We start from the raw sequence: 22,675 nt of genomic DNA on the forward strand, positions 1-22,675 counted from the left end.
ACAGTCATTAATGCCACTCATTTCTCAGGGCATTCTAACCCTGAGTGCCACATCAAGGTAATATGAAGACACTGAGCTATACATTGATGCTGCAGCTTTATAATGAGAGCCAATATAAAGAAGGACAGCAATTATGAATACTTCTGCACTTCCAAAACCACAGCTGGACCTAGATGTATTAAGATGCTCTCCCAAGATTCATTTCAGATTTCAGTTCCAGAGGGAAAAGTTTTATGTTTCCCGAAGAACTGGGGGACCTCTTTTTATCAAACAATGAAAATTATACTCATATGTTTCATGTCATCCTTGACAGCCAGGAAGTTTAAAATCGAACTAACTTGGTCACAAACTGCAGTCATTACCACTGGCTTTGGGATCTAGAACACTTATTTTCAACATTAATTTTTGATGGCTTACTTGCATAGGTGGGGCGGGGGGGGGGAGATAGTGTGTGTGTGTGTGTGTGTGTGTGTGTGTGTGTGTGTGTGTGTGTGTGTATAAGCCACTTGTTTTTGGTGTTTTGACATCTGGGACCTTGTTGACCCTGGAGAGACTGCCCCTCCCAGATCTAGCCAATTCCTAGAGATAATAAATGACTCCTTTCATATGCAAATGAACCAGTCCAGAGCCTTGGCAACCACACCCCACTCCTATACAAGCTCTGGCTCCTACTCTTAGGATCGCTATTCTCCTGCCCTAACCACCCAGGGCCAGGTACCAGACAACTAGAGACAGCCCATAAACTCCACAGCCCACTGAAATTATTCAAACTAGCCAATCCTAAACCTGCTCAGCCAGCTTACCTGGCCTCACTTGTCCCTTCCCTCAAAAACCACAGTAAGGGCTCTCGCCCAGACCTCCCTGGCCTTCCCTGCCTCCCGACTCAGGAGCTTCCCCTCCCCCCCCAATCCCCCAGTGGCACGGCATGCCCCCTCCTTTGGGGAACTATAATTAACAAACTTTTCTTTTCAATGCCAGCCACCTCCTGATCTGTTGGCCTCACCATACCCAAATAATGCTAAAACCTGCATTTGAGGACCAAGTGTTTTTAACTGTAAGCTTGCTGAACTGCTCTTTGGAATCACACACAAAGAAATTCTTCTTTTTCTTTCTTTTCTTTTCCTTTTTTTTTTTTTTCTTTTTTGTAAGCAGGGCAATCAATCAACCTGCTTCTTTCAAGTAGCTGTTAAGTCAAATAGCGGGTAAGGCCTCAGGAAATCTTGTTACTTGGTTTATTTCTGAACATTTACAAGGTGACACCTTAGGGGTTTTTTTTCCACCAATGTTTAAGGTCATTTTGCATTGCAGCGAATGAGTGGCTCCCATCTTTATCTTTCCTTCCTCTCTCTTGCCAGGGGGCCCCAAAACTGATGTTCAACATCTCAGGACTTCTCTTGGTACCTGATATGTTTACAGCTAGCTTTCTCATTAAAAGAGCAAAACCTCATCAGGGTGAATCTCTTAAGCCCTGACCTCCCTAACCTGCCCCACTGAGAGAGCTATCCAATCCTTCCTGCCAGAATGCCTTCTCCCTTCCTCTCTCTCCAGAGCAGTTCCAGAAACCCCTCCCTCTGATCCAATGAGGCAATTCCTGTGGGAAAGACTTTATTTACTTCAATTCCAAAAACTCACTTTTTCCTTCTTTAGAGTTCCTACTGCTTCACCACAGAAGCAAGTCACAGAACAAACCACAGATTGAAGCCAAAAGAAGAGATTAATAAATGCACCAGGCCACTCCTCCCCCACAAAGAGGTCATAGCACATAGGTACTCACTGTTAAAATGATGGAACGCAATTGCTTCTGAGCCAAAATATTCGCCATCTCCTGTGGAAGAAAAACACGCCCACACAAAGGCTTAGGTTAGAAAGCTACATTTCGACATGGCCAAAAATGACTTTACCCTGGGGTGTGCTTCGTAACTGTATATCAGCAGTATTTCGTATGAAATAATGAACTCAAACAGGCAGCAGTATTCAAATTATTTTCTTTTTGACTGTTCCATTTAGAATGTAAAAGCCATGTCCAAAAGCAAAGGAAATATATCTGGCACCTGCAAAATTCTCTTCTTTAGGAATTTCTTCCTTCCAGAAAAAGGTGGGTGCTAAATAAAAATCAGGCACTCCAAACAAAGCAATCGTTCTCTATTAGAAAGCCTCATCATCTTTTATTAGACTACGTATGTGCAGAAAGGTTTTATTAGGCAACACATGCCTGTAGCAAGGAGATTCCAGTATCTTCTAAAAGTCATTTCATCTTAATCTGTGCAAAACCCAAGAGTGAGTAATACATATACCAGGCTACATAAGTGATCTGAGTGGAGTTTAAGTGAAGGGCAAATATCTGGGTGATGCAAAGCTCTAGAGTCTACACTCACTGAGCTCTGCAAGGCCTGATTTCTACAGGTTGTGTTTCATGCCTTGTCATCTCTTCAGTGGCATGGAGGATTCAAGGGTGATTTTATTAAAGGAAATGATGCACAGACTCCTTTTATAAATATTGACAAGTAGAGGCTAAGGGAAAATAACATATTAAGCACAGTCTTGGAGCACACATTTTAAAGTAAAAATACTGCTCATATTCAGGAAGACACTTGATTGTTGTTTTGTGGTAGGGGGTGTTTTTGGTGTTGCTGCTCTTACTGAGTAGAGAAGAAACTAAGCTATGGTTTAAACACAGAACCATGATTTCTACCAAGGTGAAAACAAATTTGCAGAAAGCAAAGAGAACCAAGAACATGGGGGTGGGGGAGATTTCTGAGGGGGGCATACAAGCAGGGGTAGACGGGAGCAGCACGGGAGAGCAGGGCCCACTTTATGCTGACAAAGGGAACGTGGGTGACTTACAGTCAGAGGACAATCAAGGATGTCAACATTGCTCTCTACATCAACCTAACGGCGTCATCGCCACCACAGAAAGGAAAGCAAGCAGGAGAGAAGAAGGGATGGAAATTCAGAGGACTCTGTTAGAGGTTGACCACTTTATTTGAATGCCCCTGCTGACCCACTGCATTGAAAAGTGCTTAAATACTGTAAGGTGACAAAAAAGCTAGATGACCCTCAAGTCAAAATCCAATACTAGGTCTTCTTCCATGCTCTTGAAAACAAGAAAGCAGGAGCAATGACGCATTGAGAAACAAGTCAAATGGTAACCTAGAAGGAACCTTCCCTTCCACTAGGCATAGAAAGCAGTGCTTTCCTCCCAATCTTCACAGAAAGGCCCACTGGTGGCGGTTTTTTTGTTTCTTCTAGGCCAGATGTCAAGTAAAAGCTTCAAAGGATCCTATAGCTGTTTCAATTTCTTTAAAACATGAAATTATTGCTCATAAATAAAAACAGAAACAAAAATTTCTGTTCCTATGTTTGCCTATCAGTTTATAAAATTTAAAGTTAGAAAGGACAATGTATGTCCAATTTCTACTAAAGAAATCATTGTGGTTATCTGTTTACAATGTTTATTGTCTACATAAGCTGTGGGTCCCTCATGAGCAGAAACTTTCTTTTTTGTATTCCAAGCCCAAAGAACAATGTCTAACACCTAGAAGACAATAAATGCTTGATAAAATAACAAATAAATATTTTACACTATTCTCCTAAGGAACAGCAGCTTGGTCAAAAAGAAAATAGAAATATCCATGCCTCCATTTCTTAGTCTAATAGTAAGGAATTGTTGGAGTAAATGTGAGAATCCATGGGGAATATTTTATAGTATTAAAATTATGTAAAAGTATATAGATAGATACAAATATGAATCCAGATATACTGACATGGAAAGATGTCCACAAAATATTGTTTAGTTTCAAAAGCAGTTTAGAAAAACTACACTGCATGTAGTATGCTCACATTTGGTGGGAAAAAAAATGATGTATTAGGAGAATTTTTGCACAGAACAAACAGGGAAGTAGCACCATGAAAGTCACAAGAGTTGTAAATAATTGCAGTGGTTTTGCCTCTGGGAATATAATTACAGGAATCTTTCAAACTTCTTCCTTTTGTGTTAGTATTTTCTGATTTTTCTACCAAATCTTTTAACTAACAAGTTTTTTAAATAGTGCTTATCCAAAGTATAAAAATATTTGTAGAGAAATTTGGAAGGGATCTCACCAACGTATTTGCCATTGAAACAGTGAACTGAATAATGGTGAAAGTTGTAAACAAAAAGATGCATTTGCCCACCTAACAGCAACCCCCTCCCCGACAAAACTAGCACAGCCCTTCCCTCCATTTGTGCCAGGAAACAGAGAATCTCCTACATCCCAGAGGCAGGGGAAAGCAAGGCCTCCACCCCTGGGGGAACCCTAGACCCTCTGGAACCCTTCTCCAGAGAAAGAAGCTTTATTTACCCTAGGTCCCAGCACAGGCCTCTCTCAGTAAGGCCTACTTCACGGATGCAAAGGAAAAAATAGCACAGGTCCTTCTGACAGTGGGGGCATTTTTTTCAGTAACAGCAGAAATAGGGTATAAGTGTTTAAAAGCATTCCAAATTCCAAGAAAAGCCAGATAATGGAGTCCTATGAATGTGTCTGGCCCAAGTCAAAAAAAGAAGATGAAATTTTAAAAAAGTATTTGACTGAAGTAGAATCAGGCACCCTCAAAAAAAGCAATGGTTCTAAGGCTTTAAACGGATAAAACAAAACAAAACCAACAAAAACAAACAAAAAATAGTGTTCCTGCAAATGCAGTAAATACATGTTTAGATTACATTTCAATCTAATTGGAGTGAGAAAATGGGCTTGGCGTTATCCAGGCTTCGGGAAGCTGTTTACTTGGCAAACACAGGGGAATTCTGTGAGTGACATCTCTTTGACAGGTGTTGGATGGGATGCTTTGCAGGTAAAAGCAGGGATAAGGTTGGGACTCGAACTCTGATTCTTACCCACTCAGTAACCTGGTCAAGTTCTTTACTCCCTTTGAGTCTCAATTTCCTTACTTATAAAACAGAAATAATGTGGCTTTCTCTGAATATGAGAATAAAATGAAATAATGTAATACAAAATACTGAGCACTGCCTGGCACATGCCAGACTCTCAATAATATTATCACTGATGGCTGACTTTGGTCAATTTTTCTATTTGCCAAAAATTCAGAACTTTTAATTTTTCAGAACATATGCCAACAATGCCAATGTCAAATTCAGGCCAGCTGAAACTTAGAAAATAGAGCCCAGACTAAGGCGTACACGCTCAGCTGTTAATATATCCACAGCAACCTACGTGATATTACCAGTTAGCTCAGTCTTCTGCTTTACAGGCCTCTACTGACCTTCTGAAAATAATATCCAACAAACTTTTCTTCATTATGAACCTAAAATCCCTTTTTAGAGCTATCTCGCTACTGACTGAATTTTTTTAAAATTTAAAAATCATGATACTCCCTTTATTTTGATGAACAACACTCTTAATTTCAAGAGTTTATAGTTTATGAAGTCCACATCACTTTTCCATGGGCAAGTCAATTAAATACCTTGTAGCTATTTTTAGAGCTTGATTGAGTCATATAATACTTCATAAATTTCTGCTGAATTATATACAGTCTTTCTTAGTTGGAATCTTTTCTTAAATGGTTTAAGGTCATTAGACTACTCTTTGAGGTGGTTTATTACTCTTTGCGGTAGTTTATTAGAATAATATATAGCCAAACTGTTTCCTGTCAGCCTATGTTGCATAGTTTTCAAAGAAAGACTTGGTTCACAAAATCCAAACCTAATCTTAAGTCGACATTCCATTATATTACCATTATCAGCAATGTCCCGAAATTCCCTATTTGTCCATGGTCATGAGAGTCCAATTTAACAAATGAACAGTAGTGCTTGGTATAAAATAAGATGCAGTATGCATTTTATTCATGTCTAGATTCAGAGATCCAAGTGAAACAGCCTTTTGAGTGGGCATGAACTTTCACCTCCTCTAATCCATCTTCTTCTTTCACAGACGGAGAAAGGAAAGGAAACTTCCAAGAGTTGAGATCAGAATGCAGCCTTCCTGACCCCACATGCTACACTCAGCTACCATGTGGCTGGGCCAGAAGTCCCTGGTCTGGCCAGCAGAAGGACCCAGTTCCTCCAATGCCCACGTCAAGCTTGTGGACATACACAGTGAGAGCTTCCAGACAACTTCCGGGCTGCTTGGGAGTTATGATGAGTTCGGTATAAAAACTAAAATATCACAGAAGCAGCCCTATCCGTGATTTCACCTCAGATCTGCAAAGCCACTCCTAAAAATCCAGCCAGGGTAACAGCGTCCCCACCACAGGCTTGTGGAGGGCAGGCACCTCCACCTAGTTCCAGCGAACACCAAATCAAACGTCCGGGAAACTATTAAGTGACACCACTCCTTGTGCAGACACAGCCCCCCGGGGATGAGTAAGAAATTCTAAATGGAAAACAAACCAGAACCCGTCATGTTTAGTCACTGAGGTTTAAAATCCTTGGCAATGAAAAACTAAAATAAAATCCAAAAATTCTTGTCATGGTTCAGTAGCAGGTTCGCTTTCTAATTTCTTCTAAACGAACTCACTGGCAACTGCCATCGAGCTCCCCAGCATAGTTTCTAAGTGGGTGAAAAGAGCTCATATTTCCACCCATCTTTTTTAAGGAAGGAAACTGTGACCAGGGTAACATATTACATGACACATTGATTGAAAAAAACATGAATGGATTTTGAGGTGTGAGCTAAATTCTAAGACAAGGCAAAATTCTACTTCTTCACGTCCCCTCTGTAATGCTCCTTTCCTTCGTGAAGAAATAAAGGATCTACAGACAAAGGACACCATCAAAGGAGAGGTTCTATGTATGTACATTAAGGTGTTCCTTCCTCTTTTTTTTAAAAGACAGTCTCGCTCTGTCGCCCAAGCTGGAGTGCAGTAGTGTGATGTCAGCTCATTGCAACCTCTGCCTCCCAGGTTCAAGTGATCCTCCTGCCTCAGCCTACCAAGTAGCTGGGATTACTGGTGTATACCATCACGGCTGTAAAACAGCCCGGCTAATTTTTGTATATTTAGTAGAGATGGGGTTTTGCCATATTGACAAAGCTAGTCTCAGCTTCCTGACCTCAAATGATCTGCCTACCTTGGCTTTCCAAAGGGCTGGGACTACAGGTGTGAGCCACTGCGCCTGTTTTTTTTTTTATATACAGAGGAGAGGAAAGAGATGGCTCCATTTTCCCTGCCACATCCACACACAGAAATAAGTAATCTCACCAAGCAAGGAGCCCATCTGACATGTGAATGCAGTTATATCCACCAGGAGCAGCCATCTGCATATTATCCCTCCTGTCCTCTCACCTTCTATCGCCTCCCTCCCTGGGAAAAACATGGCATCTCTCAGGGTCTCCCTTTCCTGATCCAGAAAATGAGGACTGCACTTCCCTCACCCTAGTGAGCATCCCAGGAAAGGACAGTAGGTCGCGGGGACTCCTAACTCCGCCTCCACCACAGCAGCAGCGTTTTCACCTTTGTACATCTGGTCTTCCAGGTTGCATTTTATTTCATGAAAAGGCTCTATTGCTGGGACGCTCCTAGCATCCCTCGTCAGTCAAGGGCTTACCCGTCTCTACCCACTTGCCCCTGGACTTGGGAAGGACCCCAGTGGGCCAGCTGTGCAGCAGAACATAGCTGCTGTGGAGAGTCCATATGCAGCCAGGACAGCAGAGTGGCCCAATGAGTTCCCGGATGGACGGAGAGGGCGTTCTCCGCACACAAAGTTCCTAGCCCTGACACAGCCACTAGACTAAAGAAATGCAACTTACCTGCCTCCTGTCATCAGGAGCCTTCAGGAAAAGTGCATTAATCACTGCAATAGTATAGGTTTGGATTTCTTGATCTGACCTGTAAAGATACAGAACAATTCAGAAAATCAGAACACAAAGTTAGAAGAGACTAGCCCTGGGTCAAACCATGAAAAGCCCCAAAATCAGCCTCCTCTCCCAAAAACAAGTGAGAGACAAAGGTAGGACCTAGAAAATGCATTTAGCACTGAGAATGCATTTCAAACATCACAAGGCGGTAAATATACAACTACTATTACTAGCTGACAGTACACTGGTCATTGCAGAATGCCCAGAAATACAGGCAGCCTTCTCTCTCATTCAGATTAAAAGCATAAACCTAGGGAATGTTGTAATTGATGTACTACTAGTAATAGTTGTTTGTATGTATGTATGTATGTGTGTGTGTGTACATATGTGTAATTTTCTGTCTGATACAAGAAATATATCAGGGAGTAGCTTCAGATGTCTCTACGTTCTTGGGCTAATTGGGTGGCTCTATTACATATTCTAAAAATCTATTTCCAAATATAAACATTTAAATAACAAAAAGAATGGGTGTTTGTTTATAAATCTCATTTTCACTGGAAAGCAACCAGAAATAATAAATGAAACAAAGCTCTAATGTAAGGCATGTGGTAAACAGTAAATAAGGAAGACTCGAAGCATAAACAAAGAGTGACTTATGAGCTACATTTAGGAATAACTTATCAGGCCAGTGAGACAGAAGTGGAGCTTCGAACCAGGCCAGCATAGGGTGCAAAGCCCAGTTCATCACAGGCTGGCTGAGACCTTGGACAAGTTCATGGGTATCCCCCAAGGCACAGTTACCTCATCTACAACGTGGGGTTAGACACACTTATTTCATGGGATTGCTGTGACGATAAAATGAGATTATGCATATAAAATCCTTAGCACAGTACTTGGAGAATAAACTCTTCACTTTGGTAATGTGCTTCGGGATGAAGATGTGTGCCTTTGAGATTCCCAGAAAAGACAAAGTATATAAATTAATACAGTTCACACTCAAAGGAAATGTGAAACTGCTCTTATTTCTAGAGAAGCTATCTACATTATCATCATTTTGAAGAATTATGATTCTGAGGTCACAATCACTGAGGCCACCACAATCCTCAGCTTCTGTGACTTAAATTTTAAATGCTGGTCATCCTCCCACCTCCAAATGAAAAAAATATCTAATATAATCTACTTTGGTAGTTTATATTATAAACACAACTGTTAACATTTCAGAGAACCATTCCCACCCTGCACCACCAACCCAAATGGGCCAACTGGGTTTCCTCTTGAGAATTGTGACCTAATGGACCGGGGCAAGAGTTAGTGGGAGTTGGGTCATTGTAGTGCCAATCAAAATGCTAGAGAAAAGGCCATCTGCTGAGGACTCCAGGGAAGCCATGGTTTCTCTCCTTCTCAAGGCTTAGCTACTTATGTCATTTCTGGATTCTACAAGGTACCCCACAATGTTTATTATCACTGCAAGCCAAAATACTTTAATTTCTAAAGTAGCACTGTACAATAGAGTCCTCCTCAGGTTGATGGTATCAGAGACAAGCTTCCTAGTTACCTAAGGGAGGAAAGAAGGGGAAAAATGCCTCAAAGACTGCAGGCTGCAGAGGCAGCTATCTTACTTCCATTTTATAGCTCAAGCCACTAGAAAAAAAAAAAAAACCTTTATTTTATTATAAAATACAAAAGAAGCAGCTCACTAGAATCACCTTGAGCATAACTAAGAAAGAAGCCTGCCTTTAAAAATTCCTGGCAAAAAGGCATAACATTACATTTCTAATTAACTATGAAAAGACTCATTATATCACAGAAAACATTAACTTAGATGGTTTAGGAAAGAGAACTTACGAGAACAAATCATCCTGTTTTACCTTCTTAAAAGTAAAACTCTGCCAATATCTACCAATATGCATTAAAATTGAGAGCTTACCAAGGGCCAGGTGTGGGGACAGGCAGTGCCAAGAACCAGCCTGGAGTTCAGTGAGGCACAGGGGCCAAGGGAAAGTAACCATGCCATTCCAGTGTGACACATGGTTTGGTTATATGCCAAATTGAGATTTTTTTTTCTATACATTTAACCAAACTATAAAAAGACAAAATGTTTCCCAGTGCATCACCATGGCCATCTTCCTGAAGCATTTCTCCTCCCCAGAGCATCTCAGCATGCTTACCCTTGCAGGTGTGGAATGAGCTGGCCGATGGTGATCTCCTGCGCCACTTTCTGGTAGAGGTCATGGCTATTGAGCACCATCGACTCCAAAATGGCCAAGGACCGCTGCAGGATCGAGATGTCTATGGCTGACTTGTTCACAAAACTTGCTATCTGAAAATCCAAGTGGGACACAATTGACTGCTCGTGGTAAGTAGAGCAGAGACGTGGAGAAGGGAACAAATGAAGCAAATCGGAAACTCATTTAAGAAACATCAGGCACTGAGGATGACCTGGAATTACAGCAAAATAGCAAGAAACCCAACGAACCAGGGATTGTTCATGATATCATTACAAAGCATGATTTATCACATCTCTGTAATTCACTGATAAGCAAATTTTTTCAAAAAGACATACTTCCAAAGATTATTCTTTCTGTATCTCCCAGGACTATTCTCCTGAGTTTCATCTTTTAGGGGCAGACGATTTCAGCACATATATTGTAAGGATGCCTGTGTTTCTCTGGGACAGTAATTTCAACATATGCTAATTGCCATTCCTCTTGCATTCCCAGACTACTCCTTCATCCACACAATCCATGGCTTTTATATGCTTATTATGTTCTTGTTGCATTCTTAGGGGACTCGCACAAATCTCACTTGTCAACACAATTCAACTGGCAACTTCTCAGTCACTGACCACTCTCTTAAGTGAAAAACTCGTTACTCCTTTCTTCCAATTTCTGATGGTTAAAATACGTTATTTTCATCTCTCCCAAATTTAGCAAACAGGAAATCATTTAAATGAGCAGTAATAAAAGTTAAAACACTAGTTTAAGCTCCAAATTGACTCTCTAAGGAATTAATCACTAAATTCCCAAACATAATAAATCACAATGTAAGAGGAAAATAAAAATAGAGGTTAGAATAATGGATCACAGTAATCCAAACACATGGGTACCATAAAGGTCTTATTTTAGAGGCCTCATTAAAAGTTATTACTGTCTGTTGACAACTCACAATAAAAAGCCATTATTACATCAGTATAATGACTGCTTTCTTAAAAGCTAAATAACTTGGTTCCACAACAAGTAAACACTTGCTGTTTCCCCGTCAACACTAATTTCTCCCTTTTCGCTGCCCCAGAGATCACTCGCCTCATCTCCTCTCCATCCTTGCACATGATAAATGCAGAGTGCACCATGGCAGTTCCCAGGTACCATCGGAATTGTCCCTAGTCCACTGATGTCCAGGTGAAAAGAGGGGTGGGATATGCAGATCGCAACCCTCTGCCTACCCAAGCTACATCTGGATCTCAGGGGTGGGAAATGAATAATGTGAAGAAGTGCGGTGACATTATGATTTTACATTCTGAAAAGCTATTATTTTAAAATACAAACTTCAGGAAGAGTATGGAAATTTTAAGGTTCTCGAAAGACTGCTTCAGCTCTTTTCATGGCTAATAAACTTCTCCAACATGTTTACTATCCTTGGCAAGCCCTTGACTTACTCCTCGCAGTCTGCTCCAATCCACCAAATCTACCATACTAAGGCCACCCTTCTTTCCCTAGGGCCATCTTTCTCTGACAAAAATCCAATTACTGTTACACTGTGTTTAGGGTTTAATGCTTAACTTAGACATCTTCTAAACAGAGAATAAATTCTCTGACTCCTCCCTTACCCCACCAAACCATTTTTCATGCTCTCGGCATAATTCTTGATTAGGAAACTGAAGAACTCATAAAGAAATTCATTGACAATCATTTTCAGATTTTCTTGCAACTAATTTTCTCCTCATTCCCGGCTCCCCTGCTTGTCTCTATTTATTAAATTTGGATGTGCCTTAAGGCTGGATGGAGGCTTCTGCCTGAGAAGCTGTTGCTGATATTGTCAGGCATCCTCCACCTCCATCTTCATGCACTCTTTTCATTCAGCCAATATTTACTCATCAATAATTGATCCATTTCAGTAACATGCATTGCTTGTGTGCTATACAACAGGCTTGCCCTGTCCCACAGAGCTGGAAATACAAAGATGAAAATAACAAACAAATTTCAAGGATCTTACAGTCTACTACAGACAGATAAAAAGGCATTTACCATGAAGTACACAGAGGGCCTACTCTTGGCATCCAAAAGGATGCCACCATTTGGATATTCTAAAAAAAGCAAAAAATGAAATGGAGGGAATATCAATCTCATTGTCTTCGTACTCCTGTCTTCCCAATTATCACTCTTTTCTAAGAATCCATAATCATTAGTGATTCATGTTTCCAGCTCCCTATTTTACATCTCTGGGATACATTTGACATATCTCCGTTTTGATACATAGTATATACATAACACTGGCCCTGTGGTCTAACTCATTTCTGGGTTACTAAAACACAGTCTTCTGCACGTTCTTTTATGTTCAAGTTTTCCATCAAATGGAAATTTACCCCCTGAATTATTCCCCTACTTCCATAAATATGTATTTCCTTTCTTGAAATATTCCACCAGAACTCTCAGTGTTTTCTTCTTTTTATTTATTTATTTATTTATTTTTTTTTTTTGAGATGGAATCTTGCTCTGTTGCCCAGGCTGGAGTGCAGTGGTATGATCTCAGTTCACTGCAACCTCCACCTCTCTGGTTCAAGCAATTCTCTCGCCTCAGCCTCTTGAGTAGCTGGGATTACAGGTGTGCACCACCACACCAAGCTAATTTTTTTATTTTTAGTAAAGATGGCATTTCACCAGACTGGCCAGGCTGATCTCGAACTCCTGACCTCAAGTGATCCACCTGCCTCGGCCTCCCAAAGTGCTGGGATTACAGGTGTGAGCCATGGCACCCAGCCTACTCTCAGTGTTTTCTGATAGGAAGTATACCTTCTCATAACGGGTTTTAAAGTTCTCTATGAATCATTAACTCTTCCCTGCTCCCAGTGGGCTTGCTCAATGGTGGTAAAAATAATCTGCTGTCTTTGTTTTAATTCAGGCATATTTATATCCCACATATATATTCCATTTCCATTAGTTATTTCTACATATTTTTCTCCTAAGAAATGAATCCCTTACTTTCATGAAAGTATTCTTTAAAATTCATTTTTCTAGTAATTCATTTCTTCCTTGACATAAAGAACCTAACCATTTCAGCAATCCTAAAGCATGTTATGTAATGAGCATTTTGTGTAACACACCTGGGGCACTCAATGCACTAGAGTCCTATGTACAAGTCTGAAGTACACGCTAATAGTTTTCTGAAACTTAACTTCTTTCTTTTGTCTTATTTGTCACTGGTTTTAGCCAGATATTCAAATGACCTAATTTCACTCAATGAGCATTAATAACCAAGGCATCAGGGCTGATCCAAGTGAAAGTAATAACTATCATCCTCCAGGGAACTTGAGAGCAACTCCTTATAACTGAATGTATAAATCAGTTAATGGACAATGTCTGTATGTCCAGTTTGAAAACTACAGATCTTCGTATAGCTAGAGGTTATTCATGCCTATTTAAATTTTCATTTCCTTTATCCCACAGAAGAGTAATAATGATTCCCTCTGCCTTTCAATTTATCCCAGCTCCATCACTGCACTTTTGGGTGACACAAGTGAGCCAACCCAAGCCAGCCACAGTCCAGCTTCTCAAAAGTAGGCCCGTGTTATAAGGAAGTAGTAGTGAGAGGAGTCAGCAGTAATTTTATATACACTAGCTCCTTGTACTGCTCATTCATTTGAAAATCTTAGCTAAATACAAGAGAAATATTTATGTAACTTTTAAGAAGCTAAGGGGCATTATAGTGCATGAATCAACAATCCAATAATTACTTCTTAGAATCACTTAGAATGAGATCTTAAAATTCTCCTGTTATCAAAACCTAAAAGAACCATGGAGGGCCGGCACAGTGGCTCACGTCTGTAATCCCAGCACTTTGGGAGGCTGAGATGGGTACATCACGAGGTCAGGAGATCGAGACCATCCTGGCTAACATGGTGAAACCCCGTTTCTACTAAAAATACAAAAAATTAGCCAAGCGTGGTGGCAGGCGCCCATAGTCCCAGTTACTCAGGAGGCTGAGGCAGGAGAATGGCGTGAATCCAGGAGGTAGAGGTTGCAGTGAGCCGAGATTGCGCCACTGCACTCCAGCCTGGGTGACAGAGTGAGACTCTGTCTCAAAAGCAAAACAAAAAAAAAACAACCATGGTGAACATGAAGCTCCACTGCTGTATTTAAAATTATCTAGGTAGAGGCCTGTAAATCTTTCAAATTTTTAAGAGGCAAAAATTACCGGGTCTCTAAACCAATATGGTGGGATGTTTGTCCAGGTGCTGAAAACATTTGTGGGGTGAGCCAGGTTCTCCTGCACAGCTAAGGTTTTCTGGAGCATTTATATGAAACCTTCCTTCCAAAAAAAGGCACTGATGCTATAATTGGCTAGGGAAAAACCAACTCATAACATATAAAGTTTTTTTTCTTTTCTTTCTACTCTGTTTTCTTACTCTGTCCCTAAGTAGCCGAGTCTTTAAAAAGCAACAACATTATATATTGGTATCAAGGAATTCCAAGTTTCAGAGCTGTTTATGAAATGATGCTATTTATTGCAGCCAAAATTTGTAAACCAGAATCTAGATTCACACATAACAAAACAGATAAAGTAACAGAGAAGGAGACAGAAGCTGGCAGGGAAAAAAAATATTTCTCCGAAGTGGTATGAATTTGGCATTAATAGGAAGCCAACTCTAGACCACAGAGATAGGCATCTTTTGTCAGCCCATTTCCTAGTCGATTTTTGTTGAGATAAAGCTCCATTTAAAAGACAGTTGCCTGCATACAATTCCTGGGTTGTCAAAGTGCTGAATTTGGTCCAGCTAATGAATAAAAAAGTTAACCTTACAGAAAAGTAAGTAATTTTTTGATGACTATTTTTCAGATTCATGTAACACATCTCTAAGTAGCAATGTAAAGAAAATATGACTGGGAATGAGGACACGAAATAGATTAAATGTGTTGCTTTTTAAAAATACTTACTTTTTTATTTAAACCACCGAGACTGTCAGTCTTTACTTTCTTACATTTACTATGATTTTTGAATTAATTTCAATGAATGAAAAATATTTTCTTAAGTTGTTAGAAAACTAAATGACTGTCATTCTCTCTGGCCACTGCTCACAAGAAACACAGCTTTCTAATTCCTTTCCACCCATAACCGAAATTTTACTTAAAATATATTTAAATATGGTACCACTTTTTTCCTTCTCTTCTTCAAATTCTATGGGTATTTTTAATGCTTCCAAGTAAATTTTATTCATTCATTTCACAGAAATGTATTAAGACCTTACTCTGTGCCAGGCCCTGAGGATAAAGTCATGAAGAAAGCCGTGTTTCTGCCTTCCCGAGGTAATACTCTATTGGGAAAGACTGTCAAATGAACAAAAAATGCACCGAAATGGAACAGGGGCATTCAGGAGATCCCAGGGGAATAGAGAGCAGAAGAAATCACTTAACTCTAGCGGTAAGGTCACGGAGGAATATGTAAGAGACAGGCTGCTTAAGCGAGGCTCCGGAAACTATGCCTTCTACCACCTGGAAAGCACAGGTGCATGATGATGAGGAGAAGCGCCCTGACCATGTGACCAAGGACGCCCACTCACTATGTGACCTCATTCAACCTCGGCAAGCCACTGCATCCCTGCCTCCTAACCAGAAATAACAAGACTATCTGTTCTGTTCTGGAAAGGATTGCTGTGTGGAATCAAAAGAGCTAATGTTGGTGAAAGTAGAACATAATTTCAAGGAATTCACATTCAGTACAACATTGTTGTTACATTCTATAGCAAAAGAGGCTCTCATAACAGACAAGCCGGGCACTCTGGAGGTAGAAAAAAAGCCTGCTGTAAATTCAAAACATTAAAATGTTTGTTAAGTATTAAAAAATCAATGATATTTCCACATCTTCAGATTTGGAACTGCTTCTCTAGAACTGATCTTAGAGAGGCAAAATAGTGCAATGTATTTTCTCCTCTCATAATCTAATGCTTACGTTCCCTGCCACCACCAAAGGTGGCAGGAAGGTACTTCATAACACATCGGGATTTCTTTGGCTTCTTTAGCTATCAGGTTGGTGCAAAGGTAATTGCGGCTTTTGCATTACTCTTAATGGCAATTCTAACAGTTCCTTTCCTTTATAGCAATTCATACCACTGACAAATACAGGCAACAAGGGACCTCTTCCTTTTCTGTGCATTTTCTACACAGGGTTCCTTTTGCTCTTCCCCTTTGGCTTTATGGATTTACATAACGAAAGAGAGTGGATTCTGAGATGTGTCAAGAAGGCCCTGGGTTTCCATCAGCTCTGGTCTTAAATGAACATAAAACAGTGTGGGCATGACACCTGTGGGGCCTCTGATCCTAACCCCCTCATTCAACAGATTAGGGCCATTCCATGCCCTTTGATTCAAGGCAGCATCTCCCCTAAGATAATGATTAATTTCCAAAAAAAAGCAGCACATTTACAGTGGGGAGATCCAACAGATGCCACCTAACCATGTAATCCAGGGTAACATCACCAGTCAGAGGACAGTGACATCATATGCCCATGAAAGGATGCACTGAGAAGGATGCACCATAACTTCTGTAGCATTCTTGCCAAAAATGCATAACCCTCTTTAATTGAACCATGAGGGAAATATCAGACAAATCCAAATTGAGGAACGTTCTACAAAATATCTGACTGGTACCTTTCAAAAGTGTCAAAGTCACAAATGACAAACAAAAAAGCTGAGGGACTGTCACAGACTTGGGGAAACTAAGGAGGCATGACAACCAAATTCAATGTGGGATCTTGGATCAGATCCTTAACCAGAGAAAGGCATTCATAGAAAAACAGGTGAAATCAAATGCCAGCATTGCACCACAGCTTATTTATTAATTTTGACAACCGTACTGTCATTATGCAAAATGTTAACTTTAGGGGAGGCTGGATGAAGGGCTTATAGGAACATTCTGTACTAATTTTTTTTTTTTCTTTTTGAGACAGGGTCTCACTCTGTCACCCAGACTGGAGTGCGGTGGTACAATGTTGGCTCACTGCAACCTCTGCCTCCCAGGCTCAAGTGATTCTCCTACCTCAGCCTCCTGAGTAGCTGGGATTGCAGGCGCGTGCCACCATGCCTGGCTAATTTTTGTAGTTTTCATAGAAACGAGGTTTTACCATGTTGGCCAGGCTGGTCTTGAACTCCTGACCTCAAATGATCCACCTGCGTTGGCCTCCCAAAGTCCAACTTATTGCAACTTTTCTTTAAGTCTACCATTAGTTTAAAATAAAAGGCTTAAAAACTTCAAGTGACTCTTACCGGATTTTGCTCTGATTTTCTGGCTTGCACAGATTCACTGAAATTCTCTTTCTAGTAACTGATACTTATGAAATAAAGTTATGAATTCCAAACATCTCTTTATTCCTAATACAATAGTAGGGAGGAGATATGCCAATGAATTTAGAAACCATTTCGCAAATACAAAGAAAGGAAAAAATAAATCAATAAATGATAATTGTCCATGATTTAATCTACATTTGAGAGTAACAAGATCAAGACTGCTTATTTTTAGTCAGAAGAATGGAAACAGAGTTGCAAATGTGCTATACTTCAATTGCAAGGAATGGTGGGGCTCTTCTGCACCCTCTCCCTGCACCAGGTCCATCTTCATTTGCTTCCTCCAAAAGGAAGAATTGGTAGAACTGGGTGATGTCTGAGATATTCATTGAACCACGATTACAAGTAAGCAGACTCACTCTGCTTAAGACACATGGACACAGGTAGCCCTCCTTTTCATACATCCCTGCTTCAAACCTAGGTGTGCAGGTCATTGGTGTACTTTGCCCCTTTCCTTTTCCCTGGACAGCAGGCTGGGGATTAAAGGCTCAAGAAGGACAATAGTAGGAACTCTGTTTAGGACTTGAAACCAACAGAGTCACACACGGGGAATCAACAGACACTTGTGCAGTTATTAACAGTGTGACATACTGATTTGGCCTGAGCTATGGCTGTGTACATGCAGTCCCTTATAATCTCTTACAATCATTTTTATATAGAATTTGGGTTTCCTGACACCCACATACATAATATTATAAAAAATCATACTCATTTTCATATATAAAAGAACTAAATGAAAGACAATTATGAAATATCCTCAAAGCAGAGAAAAATAGCTATGAAAGAAGACAGCAAGGAAAGCCTGAAGAGGCAGAGTCCACCTTACCTTCTTAATGAATGCCACCGAAAATGTATCCCAGGACACTATGCCATGGTCCATCAGCTCAACAAAGGCCGTCAGGGTGAAGGACAGCATGTCTCCAAAGCTGAAAAAGACAGGGAGGCACAAGAGTCAAGAGCCCCAAAGGTGAGCAAAGACACAGAAGCAAGAAAGTTCTGGGAAAGTGAATACAAGCAGAATTTTAAAAGATAAACAGCAGGACCACAGGTGACTTTCTCACTAACATGAGTGACAAGAAGGGGTAGGATGGCCTTGCTGAGGTCAACCAGGGCTTCAGCATCCAACAGACCCGGGCTCACACCAACTCTTGCTCTGGTGAGCTATGTTGCTCTGGGTAATTCACTGACCCTGTCTGAGCCTCTATTTCTTCAGCTGAAAAACTGGGTGGTGATATGTATTTAGCCACAGAGATACTTACTTAATAAAGTATGTAGCATATACATACTTAGTAAATGATGACTTAAAGAAAAGCTTCTTGGCTAATGAAATTTGGAGTCGCTTAGGGAGGGCAATGTGCTTCCTTTATTACCCATGCACATCAAAAGAGAAAATTAAAAATACTTCTATTAAGAGAATTAGTACTTTTTTTTTTTTTTTTAAGTGGTCTACACATCCCTGTGTGGACACACAGACACAAACATATATGCAAGTAAACATACTCATTTTGATGTTGGCCAGCATTTCGTCTTTAGTTAATAACTTTTCTGGCATATCAATGGAGATAATCACTCCACATAATGGGTTTGCTGACAAAGACTTGCTGAGATTCAGCAGGCCATAAGGTGGGTCTAATATGTGGTTTGAAAATCCAAACAGAGATTAGGCTCAGGCAAATGCAGTTCCACCTAGGACCCTTATTAGACAATATCCTGGTTTCTAGAGCTTTCAAAACAACACTTTAGCAGAGACTTAGCTGCACAGAATCTTTTCCAGATATTCACCTTTATTGTAAATTATCATCTTCATAAATATTAACACCTTTATGATAAATATTCTTTCTTTGAGTACCTTGAATTATGCCAATCAAGATCTGTACACTGTATTATGCAACAGCACTGATTCCTAGGCTCAATTTTTAAAAAAATAAAGTTGGTCATATAGATTTTTCATTTGTAGGCTCATGCATACCATTATTGATACCCTACAAAGTCTCGTAACATATTTAGAGTGAACCTTCCCACTTATTTCCAACTAGTAGAATAGAAAACAGGTAACATTTCTTTCGAAACAGCTTCGCAATTTCCCTTCTTCCTACTGTTCTATTCGGCCCAGCCTCAAAAACGACCTTTGAAATTCTGCACCACCGCAGAAGATGTAATGCTAAATGGAACCTATAAAAGGGGAAGTGGTTCTCAGGGAAAGACAAAGATCCAAAGCTGCCGGAGACCAGGGAAAACAGAGGGGATGCAACCAGCTAAACGAAAACGGCTAAGCAGGTAGTTTCTGGAGTCAGACAACAGGGGTTCTCCCTCCAGCCCTAAGTGGGCAAGTTATGCACCATCCCATGCTTCTGTTTCCTCATTTATTAAAAATGGGGATGATGATGGCAGTGGTAGTCACACCTAGCTCACAGAATTTTGGAGAAATGAAAACAAGCAAACATGCTTAAAGCCCTCCAAATGCTGTGCAGTGAATAGTAAGTAGCGCGTGAGTGTTACTACATTCTCACTATTGAAAAGTGAAATTTTTAAAAGGTAAATGAAGCACAAGATTTTCAAATGTTTCACCCTGTGTTAAGGATTGTCTGTTCTTAGAACTAGAAAATGAAAACAAAAACAGCAATGCAAGGAAAGCCAAACCATTCAGACCAGATAGAAAAGCAGCTAATACCTCTGGCTTTTCAGAGCTGCACAGGGCAACCTCGATCTTACAGGTGCCCCCTAGGTGGCATCAAAGGATCATGCCTCAAAAAGAAATTCCAAACCAGACAACACAAACTCATTTGAAGAACAGAACAGAACATTACAAAGACAGGTGGAATACTGAGCTGAAGAGAGTAGTGAGAAAGGTTAAATAAAAATTCCAGAATGACTCTTTCTACAGACAGTGGGTCACACGAAAATCCAAGTATCTGACTGCAAAAGAAAAAAAAGAAAAAAAAAAAAAAAACACAGAAAGGAAAGTAAAAAGATTGCCTCAGGAAAATAAGAGCCAGGAAATAAAAGCAATTAGTAAGATTTATTAACAGACTGGGTAGGCATTAGTAGTACTGTGAAAACATTATTATATAGTAACATATAGCATTAGCAGTAAGCAATATTAGCTCATTTATTTTATTTACTTAAAAAGAGGAAAAACAAGAACCAAATGATAACTAATAGTGGACACTTGGTCATACCCAGCATACTAAAAGACCTCAAATGTTAAAAAAAAATCCCCTATACACACCACAGGAGGACAGCATTCACAGCATCTCTAGAAGGCAAAAAACCTGCCTCAGTGACATCAACGGCAGCACAGGCAATGGAACAGGCAGTGGCAGAGAAACACACACACTATTGAATCAAACTCTTGGCCTGGTGCTGTCGCTCATGCCTGTAATCCCAGCACTCTGGGAGGCTGAGGCGGGCGGATCACCTGAGGTCAGGAGTTCGAGAGCAGCCTGGCCAACATGGTGAAACCCTGTCTCCGCTAAAAATACAAAAATTAGTCGGTCATGGTGGCGGGCACCTGTAGTCCCAGCTACTCTTCTCGGAAGGTTGAACCCAGGAGGCGGAGGCTGCAGTGAGCCAAGATCATGCCATTGTACTCCAGCCTGGGTAACAGAGTGACTCTGTCTCGAAGAAAAAATAAAAGTAACAACAACAAAAAAAAAAACCTCTTCTCTGCACTCCCATTAGCTAGACAGCACTCAGATAAGATGAGGAAACTAGATGACATTAGTCTTCAGTAGCTCCTTTAAAAGCAAAAGATAAAGTATATTTATGCTCTCTAATATATGAAAGCAACATGACTCTGCTCCCTAGCTACCTGCTCAATAGAACCCTAATCCAAATGATCTTAGTAACATCTGGTACAGTCAATCATTCCAAAAATACACTCCAGAGCTCTGTCTACAGACTCCTCAGACAGAACAGACTGCAAGGACTTTGGGGAAAAAAGGCTGAAGAGAAGGAAAAAGGGTATCATTTTATTTCCACATCCGCGCTTGTTTGGGAGTCAAGATTTCAATCTCTATGGCTGTTAAGAAGGTGGAGCACCATTTCTGAGACTGCAAATAGAGCTATCTGTGCTTCTCAACTATCCATTAGTGGGAATGATTGGTAAATGAGAGTAAAGCTTTTTCACAGCATACACCAGTCAAGGTACTCAGAGGAAGGATAGTTCTCCTGGTCTATCTAATGATATGACAGATAGGGAGAGACAGATAGGAATATATAATAGGACTTATTTTACATATTACTAGTATATAATATTTATGTAAAGTACACATAGGTATATAATATATACATATTACATAATATTCTGTATTACATACATATTCTGTATATAACATATATAATTCATTGGGACTGGTTGCTGGGTGACATAGTAAGTTCCCATACGGAATAACTTTTTCCAAATTCAACTTCAAACTCTCAGTCGCAAAGAAACGATGGCCATGCTAAAATTTTATTACATTCCAAATCAAGGGATTCAATCACCTCTTTCAAGTGAGGTGGCTATAAAAGCTCTTACTGAACCTTGACATAGGTGTTTATTTCCACTCCTAAAGGAGTAATTCAGGCTCCAAACAGGGAAAGCAGAAGGCAAGTTCTACCTCTGAAATCAGTGCTGGGTACAGAGAGTCAGGGCTAAAAGAATTACAGATAAAAAGCAACCACATGGCATATCCGGGAACATTTTTATTTGTTTGGATTATTTGTATTTTGTAAGTGTTAGGCTAAAGTATGTGCAGTACTGACAGCCACAAATTAAGTCAACTGCAAATTTTACATGCTGGTGGAAAGCCACTGTCACAGCCAACACACCATGTGTGCTGGAACGATTCAAATAAATGTTTCTCATCAACTTAGTAGACACCATCTTCATTCCAACAAAATTCAGCCAATCTCAGAACAAGCATGTACATTTCTGCTACTAATTTTATAAAACAATAGTGCTTCTGGATGTTTCCATAGAGTGGCAAGCCCAATAGAATTTTTTTTTTTTTTTTTTTAGTTTTTGTGAGACAGTCTTACTCTTTTGCCTAGGCTGGAGTGCAATAGTGTGATCTCAGCTCTTTGCAACCTCCACCTCCCAGGGTGAAGCGATTCTCCTGCCTCAGCCTCCCAAGTAGCTGGGATTACAGGTGCACACCCCCATGCCCAGCTAATTTTTGTAATTTTAGTAGAGATGGAGTTTCGCCATGTTGTCCAGGCTAGTCTCAAACTCCTAACCTCAGGTGATCTGCCTGCCTCAGCCTCCCAAAGTGCTGGGATTACAGGCGTGGGCCACCATGCCCGGCCCCAATACAGAATTTGAAAAAAGATGAAAAGAAAGGTCACTTTT

General features: G+C 40.3%; 1 protein-coding gene across 3 annotated transcripts in view; it reads right to left on the reverse strand.

The window, feature by feature from the left end:
- ELMO1 (engulfment and cell motility 1) overlaps positions 1-22,675 on the reverse strand; it is a 578,893-nt gene that overhangs the window by 348,115 nt on the left and 208,103 nt on the right. For all 3 annotated transcript variants that reach the window (XM_030931898.1, XM_010356685.2, XM_030931899.1), the window contains exons 8-11: positions 18,170-18,269; positions 9,959-10,110; positions 7,743-7,821; positions 1,775-1,825 (exon numbers count right to left, since the gene is read on the reverse strand). In XM_030931898.1, coding sequence (XP_030787758.1) covers positions 1,775-1,825; positions 7,743-7,821; positions 9,959-10,110; positions 18,170-18,269 — 382 coding nt within the window. The remainder of the gene's footprint in view (positions 1-1,774; positions 1,826-7,742; positions 7,822-9,958; positions 10,111-18,169; positions 18,270-22,675) is intronic.

This window comes from Rhinopithecus roxellana, chromosome 6, assembly GCF_007565055.1.
Source record: "Rhinopithecus roxellana isolate Shanxi Qingling chromosome 6, ASM756505v1, whole genome shotgun sequence".
NCBI classification, from domain to species: Eukaryota; Metazoa; Chordata; class Mammalia; order Primates; family Cercopithecidae; genus Rhinopithecus; species Rhinopithecus roxellana.